The sequence below is a fragment of the Pongo pygmaeus genome, chromosome 15 (assembly GCF_028885625.2).
Source record: "Pongo pygmaeus isolate AG05252 chromosome 15, NHGRI_mPonPyg2-v2.0_pri, whole genome shotgun sequence".
Lineage (NCBI taxonomy): Eukaryota > Metazoa > Chordata > Mammalia > Primates > Hominidae > Pongo > Pongo pygmaeus.
This window is the reverse complement of record NC_072388.2, coordinates 67,864,719-67,879,218: the sequence shown is the minus strand read 5'-3', so window position 1 is coordinate 67,879,218 and position 14,500 is coordinate 67,864,719. Positions and strand designations below refer to the sequence as shown.

The 14,500-nt window shown below is 50.9% G+C and overlaps 1 protein-coding gene and 1 long non-coding RNA gene across 4 annotated transcripts in view; one reads left to right on the top strand and one right to left on the bottom strand.

Annotated features, from left to right (window-relative positions):
- Positions 1-7,427: 7,427 nt before the first annotated feature.
- LOC134738156 (uncharacterized) lies at positions 7,428-9,205 on the bottom strand. The gene is made up of 3 exons (XR_010123739.1): positions 8,818-9,205; positions 7,731-7,767; positions 7,428-7,608 (listed from the first exon to the last, which is right to left on the bottom strand). It is a non-coding gene; the product is annotated as an uncharacterized LOC134738156 (long non-coding RNA).
- Positions 9,206-9,253: 48 nt separating this feature from the next.
- The window catches only part of ACTN1 (actinin alpha 1), a 105,144-nt gene continuing 99,897 nt past the window's right edge, over positions 9,254-14,500 (top strand). For 2 of the 3 annotated variants that reach the window (XM_054447521.2, XM_063651687.1), the window contains exon 1: positions 9,585-10,063. In XM_054447521.2, the coding sequence (XP_054303496.1) occupies positions 9,959-10,063 (105 nt within the window). In that variant the 5' untranslated portion in view covers positions 9,585-9,958. Of the gene's footprint in view, positions 10,064-14,500 lie in introns of all 3 variants that reach the window. The other variant, XM_054447520.2, reaches the window with a different exon arrangement.

The window sequence follows — 14,500 nt, the reverse complement described above, 5'->3', positions numbered from 1 at the left end:
ATAGCTAACACACTAGCTTAAGCAAAAAGGGAACTAACTGGTGTACATAACTGTGGAGACTAGAGGTAGGGACAACTAGATGCGAGTCATCAAAGGATGTCACTGGGGGCTGGACGTGGTGGCTCACACCTGTAATCCCAGCACTTTGGGAGGCCGAGGCAGGTAGATCATTTGAAGTCAAGAGTTTGAGGCTGGGTGTGGTGACTCATGCCTGTAATCCCAACACTTTGGGAGGCTGAGGCGGGCGGATCATAAGGCCAGGAGTTCGAGACCATCCTGCCTAACACGGTGAAACCCCATCTCTATTAAAAATACAAAAAAGTTAGCCGGGTGTGGTGGCGGGCGCCTGTAGTCCCAGCTACTCGGGAGGCTGAGGCAGGAGAATGGCGTGAACCCGGGAGGAGGAGCTTGCAGCAGTGAGCCGAGATCGCGCCACTGCACTCCAGCCTGGGCGACAGAGCGAGACACAGTCACAAAAAATAAATAAATAAATAAAAATAATAATAATAATAAAGAGTTTGAGACCAGTCTGGCCAACATGGTGAAACCCCGTCTCTACTAAAAACACACAAAAAATTAGCTGGGCGTGTTGGTACATGTCTGTAATCCCAGCTACTCAGAAGGCTGAGGCAGGAGAATCGCTTGAATTCGGGAGGTGGAGGTTGCAGTGAGCTGAGATGGCACAACTGCACTCCAACCTGGGTGCTGAAGTGAGACTCTGTCTCTAAATAAATAAATAAATAAATAAGCTGGGCATGGTGGTGCATGCCTGTAATCCCAGCTATTCCGGAGGCTGAGGTGGTAGGATTGTTTGAGCCCAGGGAGTCAAGGCTGCAGTGAGCCGTAATAGCACCACTGCACTCCAGCTTGGGTGACAGACCCTCTAAGAAAAGACAGAAACCCTGCCTCAGAGGAAAAAAAAAAGAAAAGTTTCATCGTGTGTCCTTCATTCTGATTGGGTCCCATGCCCTAAGCCAATCTTGTGCTCTGATTGGCTAGGCCTGTCATTTGCCCAGCCCTGTTGACTAGGGGTGGGGTCAACTCTACCTGAAGCCCAGGGATTGGAGCAGGGGAGGTGCGCTCCCAGAGGAATATCAAGGTATGGTTCCCAGGAGGGGGAAATGGTTGCTGGGCAGCAAAACAGCAGGTATCTATTATACCCACATTTGCATTGTACTTTTCAGTGTGTGTCATGTGCATTATTTCTTGCTAGCTACTGTGACCTCTTGGCCATTCCTGGAATGCTCATGTTTTCTCACCCTGTTTAGGTCTTCAATGTTACCTACTCAACAAACCTTCCCTGAACACCCCATTTAAAATATATAACCTCCCTCTGCCTCTCCCCAAATTCTCAATTCCCCTTCTCTGCTTTATATATACATTCTTTCCTTACAGCGTAACACTATCATATTATTTTACTTCTTTATTTTCTTACCAGGCTCTCCCAGTTGAAATGTAAGCTCCATGGGGTAGGGACTTGTGTCCATTCTGGTCACTGCTACATCATCTGTGGCAAAACAGTGTCTGGCACATAGTAGGTACTCAATAAAAAATAGTTGACTGAATGAATGAATGCGCACAGCCATCCTGTGAGGTAGGTGGGATGGAGGTGATTCTCTCTGTGTTATAGATACGGACATTGAAATTTGAGCGAAGGATCCTGTTGGTACAAAGATTAAAAAAAAATTTTTTTTTAACTTTAATTGTTCAGTGCTAATGAGAAAACAGCAGAGGGAACTTGATTCATTACAGTGTGTTTCAATCAAGTGAAGGTTAAATGATGCCCTGATGCAGTAGTTCAAATAGAGAAAGTGGTAGGAGAATTGAGTCATTGCCTGGCACGTGGTGATACAGGCATCCCCAAGGCAGAAAGAACCACCTGCTTGATCACAGTCAGAATTAAATCATGCTGGGGGTAGCAATTTTGTTTCAGCAAATAGCAACAGTTACATTTAAATTAGTGTGGCTAATTTGAATCTTACTGGTTTTATAGTTTCTTTTAAATAGAATTTGTAAGCTTGTTTTCATTTTATAGTTGATTGTAAACTCCAAACCTTAAGAAGTTTTGTGCCTAGTTTTATGTTCATACACATTTAAGGAACATTAAAATAAAAATTAAGTAACTTTGTGAGGATTTGTATCCTTTCAAAAGGAACTTGCTTAGTATTCAAGATAGAGAAACATTGTTTCAGAAGATTCAAATCCTCTTCTCACTGGAGATAAAAAGGAGGAGTTGCAGAAAGACATTCTTAGAACAGGGCTCAGAACTTTATTATCAGGAGCTTAAAGACTGTCTGGTGAATCCAGCCCTGTCATTTTGCAGATAAGTAAACTGAAGCCCAGCGAGCTCAGGTCTCCTGGCCTTGTCCTGCTTCTCACATAAGGATACCTGCCCCTGAAAGCTATCCCATCATTTCCATGGAAATGATCTGGACAGAGTGGCTTTTCAGCTAGTGGCTGCTGTAATTGGTAAGGCCAATGCTGTGTTGTGGGGGAGGCGGAGGGTTAGGCATCAAATTGGGGGTTATTGATTCTTCCAATCTATGAACATAATAAATAATCTTTCCATTTATTTAGGACTTTACATTCTCAGCTGTGATTTGGATGTGTTGCTCTGATTTTTGCTGGGAACAAGAGACAGCTGGGGAAGAGCTCCCAGCCCTCCTTGGAGGGCCCAGGCTGGGCAGCTCTCAAGCCTGACTAGCTCTGCTCCCAGAGCTGACCTCAAAGTAGCCATCTAAGGTAGAGATTTCTGAGGGTCCAGGCTGGTTTACCCTGGGTATCTGGGGGAGATATACATGCCTGATCACTAGGGAAAAGAGTGTACCAGGCCTGGTGCAGTGGTGCATGCTTGTAATCCCAGCACTTTGGGAGGCTGAGGAGGGTGTATCACCGGAAGTCAGGAGTTCGAGACCAGCCTGACCAATATGGTGAAACTCCATCTCTACTTAAAAAAAAAAAAAAATTAGCCGGTGTGGTGGCACATGCCTGTAATCCCAGCTATTTGGGAGGCTGAGGCAGGAGAATTGCTTGAGGTGGAGGTTGCAGTGAGCTGAGATCACGCCATTGCACTCCAGCTTGGGCAACAAGAGTGAAACTCTATCCAAAAAAAAAAAAAAAAAAAAAAAAAAAAGTGAACCAGACAGGCCAGATATTCTCTCACCTGAGACCCTAGAGCTGGGCAAAGCATGGGAAGCACAGGAACTTTTCTGCCAGCCTCTTATTAGAGATCCCGCATGAGGGAAACTGCTGAGTGTCTCCTGCCCTGCCTCATTGGTCTCTGGTGGGAGGGAGAGGAATTGGCCCTAGGGCAAACAGTTCCAGTGAAGCAGAAGCTGGTGCAGAGGAATTCATCCTGGTCGGTGATGGCTGAGTGCCGCTGGCTGGGGCATCGGAATAGGGACAGCCAACTCAATTTCACCACCACGGGCTTCATGAGCTTCTCAGGAGGCCCAAGAATTTAGGAAATGCTTGTGTGGACTATGGCAAAGGACTGGCCTCCCCAAGCCTCCCATGGATGGATGGAGAAACAGGCAGTGAGATGGAATTTGGCTAATACCATTTTTCATTTCGTGAATATTGAACTGGAACACCTATTGTGTCCTAGGCCCCGTGTTACACTGAGTGGGGGAAAGAAAAGGGTTGAGGCTTCATAAGACAGTGTGAGAGAAAAAATGGACCAAGGACTAAAATAAAGCAAAGTATACTCTCTTAGTTACAAATGGTATGCTATGGGCGTTTGGGGAAGAGGAGTCTATTAACTATATTGCTACTGGGACTGGGGACAAAACTGAGGTTTCTGATTTCCCAAGCCCAAAACCCAAAAAAACTATAGTGATTTATTTCCTACCTCCTTCTAACATTCTACAAACACTCTAATGACTACCATGTCCTGGGCTCTTAGGAAGAGCTCATAGGAGCCTATCACCATTAGGCTGTAAGGTTAGAGAAGAACTCAGGATACAAGGAAGGCAATGGCCAGATATCTGGGTGGGAGGTCCATAGTGCTTTTAGTTTCCAGAATCTTGCAGATCCTACGTGTCTGTTTCCCCACAGGGCCTCACATGGTCAGTCACCCATAGCAGGGTGGAAAAGAAACTCATGAGCATTGAGGTGGCCTGCTGCATGCCAGGCATGGGGCTGGCACTCTCCTTTATGTCACCTCGTGTCAATCCAGTTCTTTTTTTTTTTTTTTTTTGAGATGGAGTTTCACTCTTGTTGCCCAGGCTGGAGTGCAATGCTGTGATCTCAGCTCACCACAACCTCCACCTCCTGGATTCAAGTGATTTTCCTGCTTCAGCCTCCCGAGTAGCTGGGATTACAGGCATGCGCCACCACGCCTGGCTAATTTTTTGTATTTAGTAAAGCTTGTGTTATACTGAGACTAAAGTCCCCAGTATCATGTCACAGCGTAGTGGCCATGAGTGAGAAGATGGGTCAGTCTGTTACCTTGGTCCATCTCAGGACCTCCCTTATTGAGAAGATAAGTTCATCAGTTATTGTTTCAACTTACTTGCTGACCATCTTCCCACACACTGTGGGCATCTTCACGCGTCATAACTCCCCCTTTTCTTTTCTCAGGTTCAGATGAGGGTCTTTCTTTCTTTCTTTTTTTTTTTTAATTGATTTATTTATTTTTTATTTTTTTTTGAGACCGGGTCTCGCTCTGTCACCCAGGCTGGGGTGCAGTGGTACAATCTCAGCTCACTGCAACCTCTGCCTCCTGGGCTCAAGTGATCTGCCACCTCAACCTCCCAAGTAGCGGAGACTACAGGTGTAAACCACCATATCTGGCTAATTTTTGTATTTTTAGTAGAGATGGGGTTTCACCATGTTGGCCAGGCTGGTTTTGAACTCCTGGGCTCAAGTGATCCGCTTGCCTCGGCCGTCCAAAGTGCTGGGATTACAGGCGTGAGCCACCTCACCCAGCCAGATGAGGGTCTTTCTTCTTGTTCAATTGCCCATCCCTTAGCCTGTGTCCTTGAACCCATATGGTCCTATCTCCTCAAGAACTTTGTGCTATCCCTCAACTTTCCTTTTTTTTTTTTTTTTTTTTCTAGACAGTCTGGCTCTGTCACCCAGGCTGGAGTGCAGTGGCCCAATCATGGCTCATTGCAGCCTCGACTTCCCAGGCTCTAGCGATCTTCCCACCTCAGCCTCCCAAGTAGCTGGGACCACAGGTGCACTCCACCATGCCTGGCTAATTTTTGGTATTTTTGGTAGAGATAGGTTTTTACCATGTCACCCAGGCTGGTTTCGAACTCCTGAGTTCAAGCGATCCACCTGCCTTGGCCGTCCAAAGTTCTGGGATTATAGGCATGAGACACACCACCTGGCTCCCTTAAACTTTCTTTTGCTTACATTTTCAACTTTTTCCTCTTAACTGAATTCTTCTTCCCAAACAGCTCACATTTTCCAGTTTTAAAAGAAATCTTCCTTTGATCTCAGTACTTGCCTCTAGCTATTGCCCCTTTAGCTACTTCTTTTTCCCCTCTATATTCAGTCTCCATTTATTCACTCCTAATGTCTCTTTAAACTTACAGCTTTTGCCACTCTGCCAAAATTCCGTTGGCCAAGGTCACCAATGAATTTTCAACTGTCATATCCAAGAACACTGTTTAGGCCTTATTTTCCAGACTTTTTGAATATATCTGATATTGCCAATTCCTCTTACTTTGAAACCTTACTCCTTTGACCTGCACAACGTCATATACTCCAGGCCCTCCTCGTTCCTGGATGACCATTTTCTTTGTCCCCTTCAGGGGTTCTTGTTCTTTGCTGTCCCTTTCTAAGTGTTGTTCTTCAGGGTTCTGCCCTCTTCTCATCTCCACCTGGGCATTCTTCATGGGTGGTCTCCTGGTGTTAATATCATCCATATGCAGATGACTCTCAACTCTGTTTTGCCTGAGGTCAGGGCTATGCACTCAAACTGCTTGCTAGACAATGGAATCTGGACATTCTAAGAGCACTCCAAATTCAATGTGTTCAAACTCAATGCATGATTCTGTTCCTAAATATTTTCCTCTTCTGTTCTATCTTAATTGGTCATAGTGCCACCATTCCCCAGATCGTCTAAACTATAAACTCATGATTAAAGCAGGATTGCTCAACCTCAGCACTCTTGATATTTTGGGCTGGTTAATTCTTTCTTTCTTTCATATTTGGCTGGTTATTTCTTTCTTTCTTTCTTTTTTTTTTTTTTCTGGACAGAGTGTTGCTCTGTCACCCAGGCTGGAATGCAATGGTGCAATCATGGCTCACTGCAGCTCTGACCTCCTGGGCTCAATCAATCCTCCTGCCTCAGTCCCCCAAGTAGCTGAGACTATAGATTCACACCACCATGGCCAGCTAATTTTAATATTTTTGGTAAAGACGGGTTTTTGCCACATTGCCCAGGCTGGTCTCGAACCCCTGACCTCAAGCGATCCACCCGCCTCAGCTTCCCAAAGTGTTGGGATTACAGGCGTGAGCCATCATGCCTGGCCTGGATAATTCTTTGTTGTGGGGATGCTGTCCTATCCATTGTAGAATGTTTAGCAGCATTCCCAACCTGCAACCACTGGATGCCAGTAGGAACCCACCAGCTGTGATAACCCAAAATGACTCCAGACATCAACAAATATCCCTTGTGAAGGGGAGTTGTTAAAATATCCTAGGGTTGAGAACCACTGGGGTTAAAGGCATGGATCTGGGAGTCACATGTACTGGTGCCATTTTGGACTAGTTACTACCTCTCTGAGCCTCAGTTTGTTTTCTCTGTAAGACAGAGAAACACCTCATAGGAGGAACTTAATATAGGTAAAGTGCATGGGATCTCTCAACAAAAACACTTATCTTTTCTCCAGACTCCTAGGTCTTTCAGTTTTATCCCCTAAGTATTTCTGGTCTATCCACACTTTCCATTTTGACCTGGATTATTGCAACAGCTCTGCAACTGGTGTCAAAGCTTCCAGCCAGCCTTGCTCCCCTTAGATCCACACTCCACCTGGCACATGAGGCCTTCATGGTCTGGCTGCTGTGCACCTCTCTAGCCCTGTCTCTTGCCCCTCCCAGCCTTGGCTTTCTAGTCCAGCCACGTTGAGATGCTAGACATTCCTTTGTATACCATGCAGTTTCCTGTCCTTGTGTGTTAGCTTGTGCTGGTCCTTCCTTCTGGAGTAACTTCCCACACTCTTTATCTGGCTGACTCTCATTCTTTAAGGTTCACTCAAGTTTCACCTCCTCCAAAAAGTTAAGCCTGGAGCCTCCTTTCCCACGGGGTTCAGTGCCCCTCGTCTGTTCCAACAGTACCCTTGTCAGATCTCTCTCCTTACATCTAACTCATGACATCATATTTTTGTTTCTGTGTCTGTCTGCTGGGCTGTGTGCGACAGGGACTATGGCTTTTTCATCTCTATATACATCTAGTACATTCCCTGATACGCAGATGGTGCTCAGCAAATATTTATTGAGTGAATGAGTGAATGAATGGATACAGCACTACCATTACCCTCTGTGTTAGGTTTAGAGCCATAGTTTAGAAGCGGTGATAAAATAGTCCATCGATCAGCAGTCTCTGTGGCTCAGAAGCAGTGCTTCCTCCACCAGGGGCTTCTGGAAGGCACAGTGCTGAAGGGTAACACTCATATGAATATGTGTGGTTGACAAATGATGCAGCCAGAGACACCACCCAATATCTGCTCACAACAGCAGCAGCGGCTCTTCTGAGAACCAGGGGGCACTTTCTTCACCTTTTCCATGGGTGGCCTTCCAGGTATCCACCATCGCCTGGAGAGAAGGTAGAGGACAAACTCCAGCCCATAATTCAGGGCCCTTCCTCTCAGTGAACTTCTTCCTCTAACTCCTTCACCCATTTCTGAATTGACATATTTGCATTTTTAAATTTAAATTTTAATTTTTGCAGTTGATGCAAAATTGCAGTTGATGCAGCCATTCATCCTACAAATACAGTCCTCCCTTAGTATTGGCAGGGTATTGGTTTCAGCATCCCCATGGATACCAAAATCTGAGGATGCTCAAGTCCCTCACAGTCAGCCTGGGTATCTGCGGGTTCTGAAGCCTGTGGCTATAAAGGGCCAAATCCATATATGTATGTATGTATTTTGAGACAGTCTTGTTTTGTCACCCAGGCTGGAGTGCAGTGGTGAAAATGCACCTCACTGCAAGCTCGACCTCCCAGGCTCAAGCGAGTCTCCCGCCTCAGCTTCCCAAGTAGCTAGGACTACAGGCGTGTACCACCATGCCCGGCTAATTTTTATATTTTTAGTAAGGATGGGGTTTTGCCACGTTGGCCAGGCTGGTCTCGAACTCCTGGGCTCAAGCGATCCGCCCGCCTCAGCCTCTCAAAGTGCTGGGATTACAGGTGTGAGCCACCGCCACCGTGGCCAGCCTCAAATCCATAAATTAAGCTCCACTATGTGCTGGGTGCTGGGGTGGAAGACTGGCACATCTGTTGTTCACAATACAGTGCATAACCTAGGAGAGGTTTATTTGCTACTGTTCTTCGGAACCGGGATCCCATAGAGGAGCCTGCCAGAACGCGAGGCCTGCTCCTTCCCGGGCATTAGCGCGTTTAGACTCTCCTCTTACTAAGCCCAGGGAAAGGAGTCCTGGCAGGTGGCAAGCAGAAGTTAGAGCTATTTAGTCACTCCCGCCCTCCATCCTCCTCCAGTGACAATAAGGTTTTGTTTGTCAGGCATAAGGTTACAGGATTGGCCTGTGGAGTCCACAAGCTCTTTCCGCGCTCGGCTCTTTGAGCCTCAGTTTCCCCATCTGTCACGCGTGTGTATGTGGGAGGGGGGAACGGAGTAGATCTACCTAGATCACTCGGGGCTGTCCCTTCCAGTTTTGAGGGTGATGTCGGGGTGTCTGTGAGGAGGAGGGAGGACCCTGCCACGCGAAGGTAGTTTTGGCCGCAGCAGCCAGCCAAGTGTGCCCGCGGAGATCGGCAGGGAATTCCGGGAGGCCCCGCTGCGGAGCGGTCCCCAGAGCCCGAGGGCGAGCTGGAAGGGTTCCTGCGGCGAGGCGGGAACGCTCGGTAGCCTCTGAGAGCAGTTCGCTGGCGAGAAATCGGGTTCCCGCAGGGCAGGGATCAGCCGGGTCGCGCCTTGTAGGGTAGGGTGGGGTAGGCTGGGGTGGGGTGGGGCGGGGCCGGGGGGGAGGCGGTGGAGTCATGAAATTCCCAAGAAATTCCTTTCCATTGCCCCACCCCGCCCCCTTTTCTAGGGTGCCGACCTGCCCAGACCCAGGTTCCCTGGGAAAGAGAAAATGAATGTTCTTTGGGTTTCCTCGCGTCCTTTCTCCAGCCCCCTCCCACCCTGGGGTTTGGAGCGCGCGTGGGGGGGGCAATAACGGTGGCGGGGAACGGGTCCAATCCCGGCGGCTCCTGGGGCTCCCAAGTCCGCTGCCATTCAGTCCCCGAGCTCGGGGAGGCGTCTCCCGGCTTCGGTCCCGTTCAGCTTAAGCTGGCGTCACATGAGCCGCGGGGGAACGGGCACCGCGGGAGTGGGCGGGGGTGTGCGCGCCGGGAGGGGGCCGCCCAGTCCACCTATATGCGCCGCAGCCCGGCTGACGGATGCCAGGAATTCCCAATGAGAGGCGATGGGGGGAAGTTTGGGCAACTCGGCCTGGCCAATGGAGAGCCTCGGGAGGGCTCTGCCCCTTCCCCCCGCCCCCGCCCGCCTCGGCTCACGCAGCGCTAGTGTGTCCGCCTAGCTCAGTGTGCGTGGAGATTAGGTCCAAGCGCCCGCCCAGAGGCAGGCAGTCCGCGAGCCCAGCCGCCGCTGTCGCCGCCAGTAGCAGCCTTCGCCAGCAGCGCCGCGGCGGAACCGGGCGCAGGGGAGCGAGCCCGGCCCCGCCAGCCCAGCCCAGCCCTACTCCCTCCCCACGCCAGGGCAGCAGCCGTTGCTCAGAGAGAAGGTGGAGGAAGAAATCCAGACCCCAGCACGCGCGCACCATCATGGACCATTATGATTCTCAGCAAACCAACGATTACATGCAGCCAGAAGAGGACTGGGACCGGGACCTGCTCCTGGACCCGGCCTGGGAGAAGCAGCAGAGAAAGGTTAGCAGCCTCCCCGCCCGCCGCAACCCCCAGCCCCCAACCCCCAGCCCCCAGCCCCCAGCCCCGACCCGCTCTGCCCGCCGGGCTCTCGGCTCCTGGCTCTGAACCGGTTCCGGGCGCGCACGGGATGGGGCGGGGGCGGTGCGGCCCCTGCGAGGTGGGGTGTTGGGTTACAGGCGCCTGGCGGAAGCGGGAGCGCCCCTGCCCCGGAGCCCGCGAACGCCGGGCCGGAGAGCCGGGAGGTGGCGCCGCTGGCGGGCAGGTCTCCTTGGGGGTCCGTGGTCCAGGCCACCCTGTGGCTGTTGCGACCATCCCCGCGTGGGCTGTGCGCGGGGGCGGTGCTCTTCAGGCTGGGTCTGAGACCCCGGCTCGGGGCTGCTTGCTCCGGATCGATTTTCCCTTTTCTTCCGCCCCCGGCCACCTCTCCATATGGCATGCGGTGGCAGCGCCGCTTCCTGGGCCGCCCTGGGTTCAACCTGAGCGGCGGGCCTCCTGGGACCCTGCGGCCCCTTAGGCGGAGGGGAGAGCGCCGGAGAGATCGGCGGCCGCCTCCGCATCTGCCTAGAGAAGGACCAGCTGGGGTGCGGCTGGGGCCGAGAAAACTGGGGGGCGTACGCGGGCTCCCCCGCGGGCCCTGTGGGGGCGGGGTCAGGACAGCAGACCGTTTTATTGCTTAACTCAGTGGGTTGGAAGCTGTAAGCCCCACATGGGCTTGCGTCTACGTCCTGCCCCTCCGACCCCCGGGAAAGGTGGGCAGCGCGGTTCGAGTTGAGGGGCTCCAGAACGAGGGTCTGTCTTAGGGGATATTTGGGGCCAGTCACTGGGGATCCCTACTTAGCCACGGCGCTGCATCCCAGGCAGGCGCGGTGTGCCGGGTGCGCGCCCCGCCACGGGAGCTGGGCTCGGAGCTGGCGATGGGACCCGGGCACAGTGGCCAGTGGCAGGAAGAGGTCAGAAACCACTCGTGGTGGTGGGGGGAGGGCGCCTCAACCCTACCGCTGCTTCCTGCCTGCGCGGTGAGCCCGTGCCCCCAGGCGGCCACGTACCCTGAATACCCCTTTCCCTCCCCCTCCTCCCGTCTGCCCGCTTCCATCCGGTCCCTCCCCGTTTCATACCCTCCCCACCCCCATGCTGATCTGGGAATGGGGTTTTGGGTGGGGGGGGACAGGATGGCGCGTCCCTTTGGATAGTGCGGTTAGGGCTGGGCTTGAGGGAGAACGCTCATGTCCAAAAATGGTAACATTCATTCCCTTTTTTAAACTTAAAAGGGGGGTAGTTTATAGAGCCGACTGAAGTTTTTTTTTTTTTCAGCCAAAGGCATCCTGTATTAGCTCACTCAGGAATCCTAGGCCCTGAAACGGAGCCCTTTTACTCACTTCATCAGATAGGCAGAGGTAATCTAAAACACACACAATGGGCTTCCTCAAAGCAGGATGACCTGGGCCGCAGTGCCCAAGGCCTATGCGGGGCTGGGCCCTATACAGCGACATCGGTCATCTACATCGGACATGGGAAGGTCCCCTGACTTCGAACTGACTTCTTTGTTATGTGCCAGTTGCTTAAACTCCCCCTCTTCCTGTCATCTTCCTAGTAAGAGCTGAGGACTGGGGGCTGCAGACAGTCGTCCACTGACTTGGCTTATTTCCTGGGACCATGGGTGCTGTGGGTGGAAGTGAAAAGTGAGTAGGTAATTTGGAGATCCCTATGGGGCACCAGGCAGAAGGCTTTTTAATAATTTCAGGGTGAAGCCTTCTTGAGAATGGATTTTAAATTAGAAGTGAGATTAGGGTGGTGGATTGGGGTCTTCCTTGGGGGTTAGAAGCGAAGGAGAAATCCCTGCTTAGGGAGCACCTGCTTTGTGCCTGGGAGGGGCAGGAGTAACAGAGCTGCTTAGGAACTAGGCCCCTGAAAGGACTGTGAGACCAAGTTCCTAGAGGACAGACACTGAGCACCGGCCTGAACATAGTATTTAATATTTCTGAATGAATGAATATATTAAACGCAGTTGGGGAGAAGAATATAGATTCCCAGGGCTCTGACCTGGGTGGCAGTGGGTGTGCCCCAGGCCTTTGGGCAGCCAGGTAGGAAGAGGTGGTCTGGGAAACTGGGTTATCCTGGAGGCAAACTCAACAGTGCCAAGAACTGGCATTTGCTGATATGTGCCAGGCACGCACAAGGACGAGGAAACCAGGGCCAGAGAGGGGAAGTAACCAGCTCCAAGTCCAGACTGTGTTTGGTGGGGCTGGGATGCAGCCATGTTTGGGACTGGCAGCTTCCCCTCACTTGTTCCTCCTTGGCAAGGGAGGCAGGAAAGCTGGGCCTAGCAGCCAGAGCCAGAGCATCTCGGAACCAGGAGAGCCGACACGTGCTTTGGGCAGGGTTGATGGAGGGGCCACGGCAGATGGAGCTCTGGGCCTGACTCTGAAGATTCAGACCCACATTTTTTTTTTGTTTGTTTCCTGTTAATTCTCTAGATTATCTTTTGTGGGCCTCAGTCTGCAGAATTTCTGGCCTGCCTAATTCTCAGCAGGGTGATATTAAGGAGGTGGTATTACAGGTGAGGGATAAGACTTAAGGTAAACGTGTTGCCTTTGACACTCTTTCTACTGACTGGGAGGCGGGGTGTTTTTGACACTCTTTCTACTGACTGGGAGGCGGGGTGCTTTTGACACTCTTTCTGCTGACTGGGAGGCGGGGTTTGTGAGTCCACAAGTGGACAGAGGCTGATGGTTCCAGAGGGAGTCAGGGGAGTGAGTGTGAGGAAGGCAAGAGGAGGACACAGTATAAAGGGATACAAAGGTCACCCGGTAGAAGGCAGAAGACCCCCTTTTTAGCTTTGGTGCAGCCATGGCTATTTGTGAGACTTTGGGCAAGTCTTTACATTTCATCGAGCTTTTATTAGATCATTCAGCAAATACTTTGTGAGCACTCATTCTGGGCCAGACACAGTTCCAGGTATTAGGGATGGGGCACTAAGCAAGACAGACCAAGTTCCCGTTCTTGTGGCATTTCCATTAGGTTTCCTCCTCTGTAAATGGGACGCATTTCTGCCTGCGGAGCCCTCAGGACTCTTCCGGGGAATCAGGTTAAATGACGCATTGAGAAATGCTTCCTTGGTGAAAGTATGGCCTGATGTGAAGGCAGGGAGAAGTCTGTGCAGGCAGGAGGCATGACTCAAGAAGCTGCACTGGCTTGGCCGAGGCTTGTCCCTCTTTCAAAGAATGCTTCGGTACGGAGTTCATGGGCTGGTCGCCATGCCTCCAGACACAAAATGCAGTTATCTTCCAGACAGAGCACATGGATTAGAGGCATTTCCTCTACTTTTCCAGGTTTCATACTCTTCCTGATTTTTGAGGCTGGGCTCTGAAGTCGCTTTTCCTAGGAGTTGCTGTTATTTTCAGGGTGACCGCAGCCCCCAGTTTTCTCCCTTATGTAATTTCGCTCATGTTCTTAGGTGTATGTGTGTACCCAGTGTAGGTCAAGCTGGAGAGAGCATCAACTCGGTGTAGGATCCTGGCTTTATTATTTTCAGGCTTGTGACCTTGGGCAAGTTCCTCTCTGAGTCTCCAATTCCCTACTTATAAAAAAGAGCTAATACCCACCTTGCTGGCTTGATGCGAGCAGATATGTAAAATGGTAGCTTCTGCTGTTAAATTTTATTTTCTCTCTTCCTTCTGAAGTCCTAGAGATTCTGGTTTAATGGGTGTTTCCACAGGTGCCAGCCTGCAGCCTTTTACATGTAGGAAGTTAATCAATACTTGTTGAGTGAATGGATATTGAAACAGAGGGGCAACGTTGGCAAGTGAGTAGAGGTGGTTGTGAATAAGGCCCACATCCCGATTCTGCAGACAGGTGAGGCTAGGTCACAGGAAGAAGGGACACGTTGTTTGCACTTCCTTCTGGACAGTGAGGCCATTGCAGGAGCTATAGCCAAGGCCACCAGTCAAGGTGGAGGACTACAGAGGGAGGAGGATCTGCCGGCTGTGTCGGACTTGGACATCCCTTTTCATCTTCTCGAGGAAGGCCTGGGGCTGCGCACCTGGCTGGGGGCCATAAACCATCAGTCTGGCTCAAAGACTTGTCACACAAGACCTGGGGGCCTGGAGCCAGGGTGGGGCAGCCGGAGCCTGAAATGTGGCCTAGTCGCAGATGTGCTACAGCGGGTCTCTAGGAAAGAGCCCAGCCCTTAATAGGGTGAGAATATAGATCCTTCTCATGAAGGCAATCAATAGATGTTCATTAAACCCCTGTTAGGTATCAGATGCTCTGCTTGCTGTGTGGAGTGTGAAAATGATGGTTTAGGTAGAGAGGGAACCAGAAAGATGCAGAATTGCAACAGGCTCTGCCAATAATGGCCATTGGCAGGAGCTGGTGGAATTGGAGGTGCATCTCAAAGGAAAGTGGTTCTGCTGGGAGCCTTACCTTTCCCTGGCATTT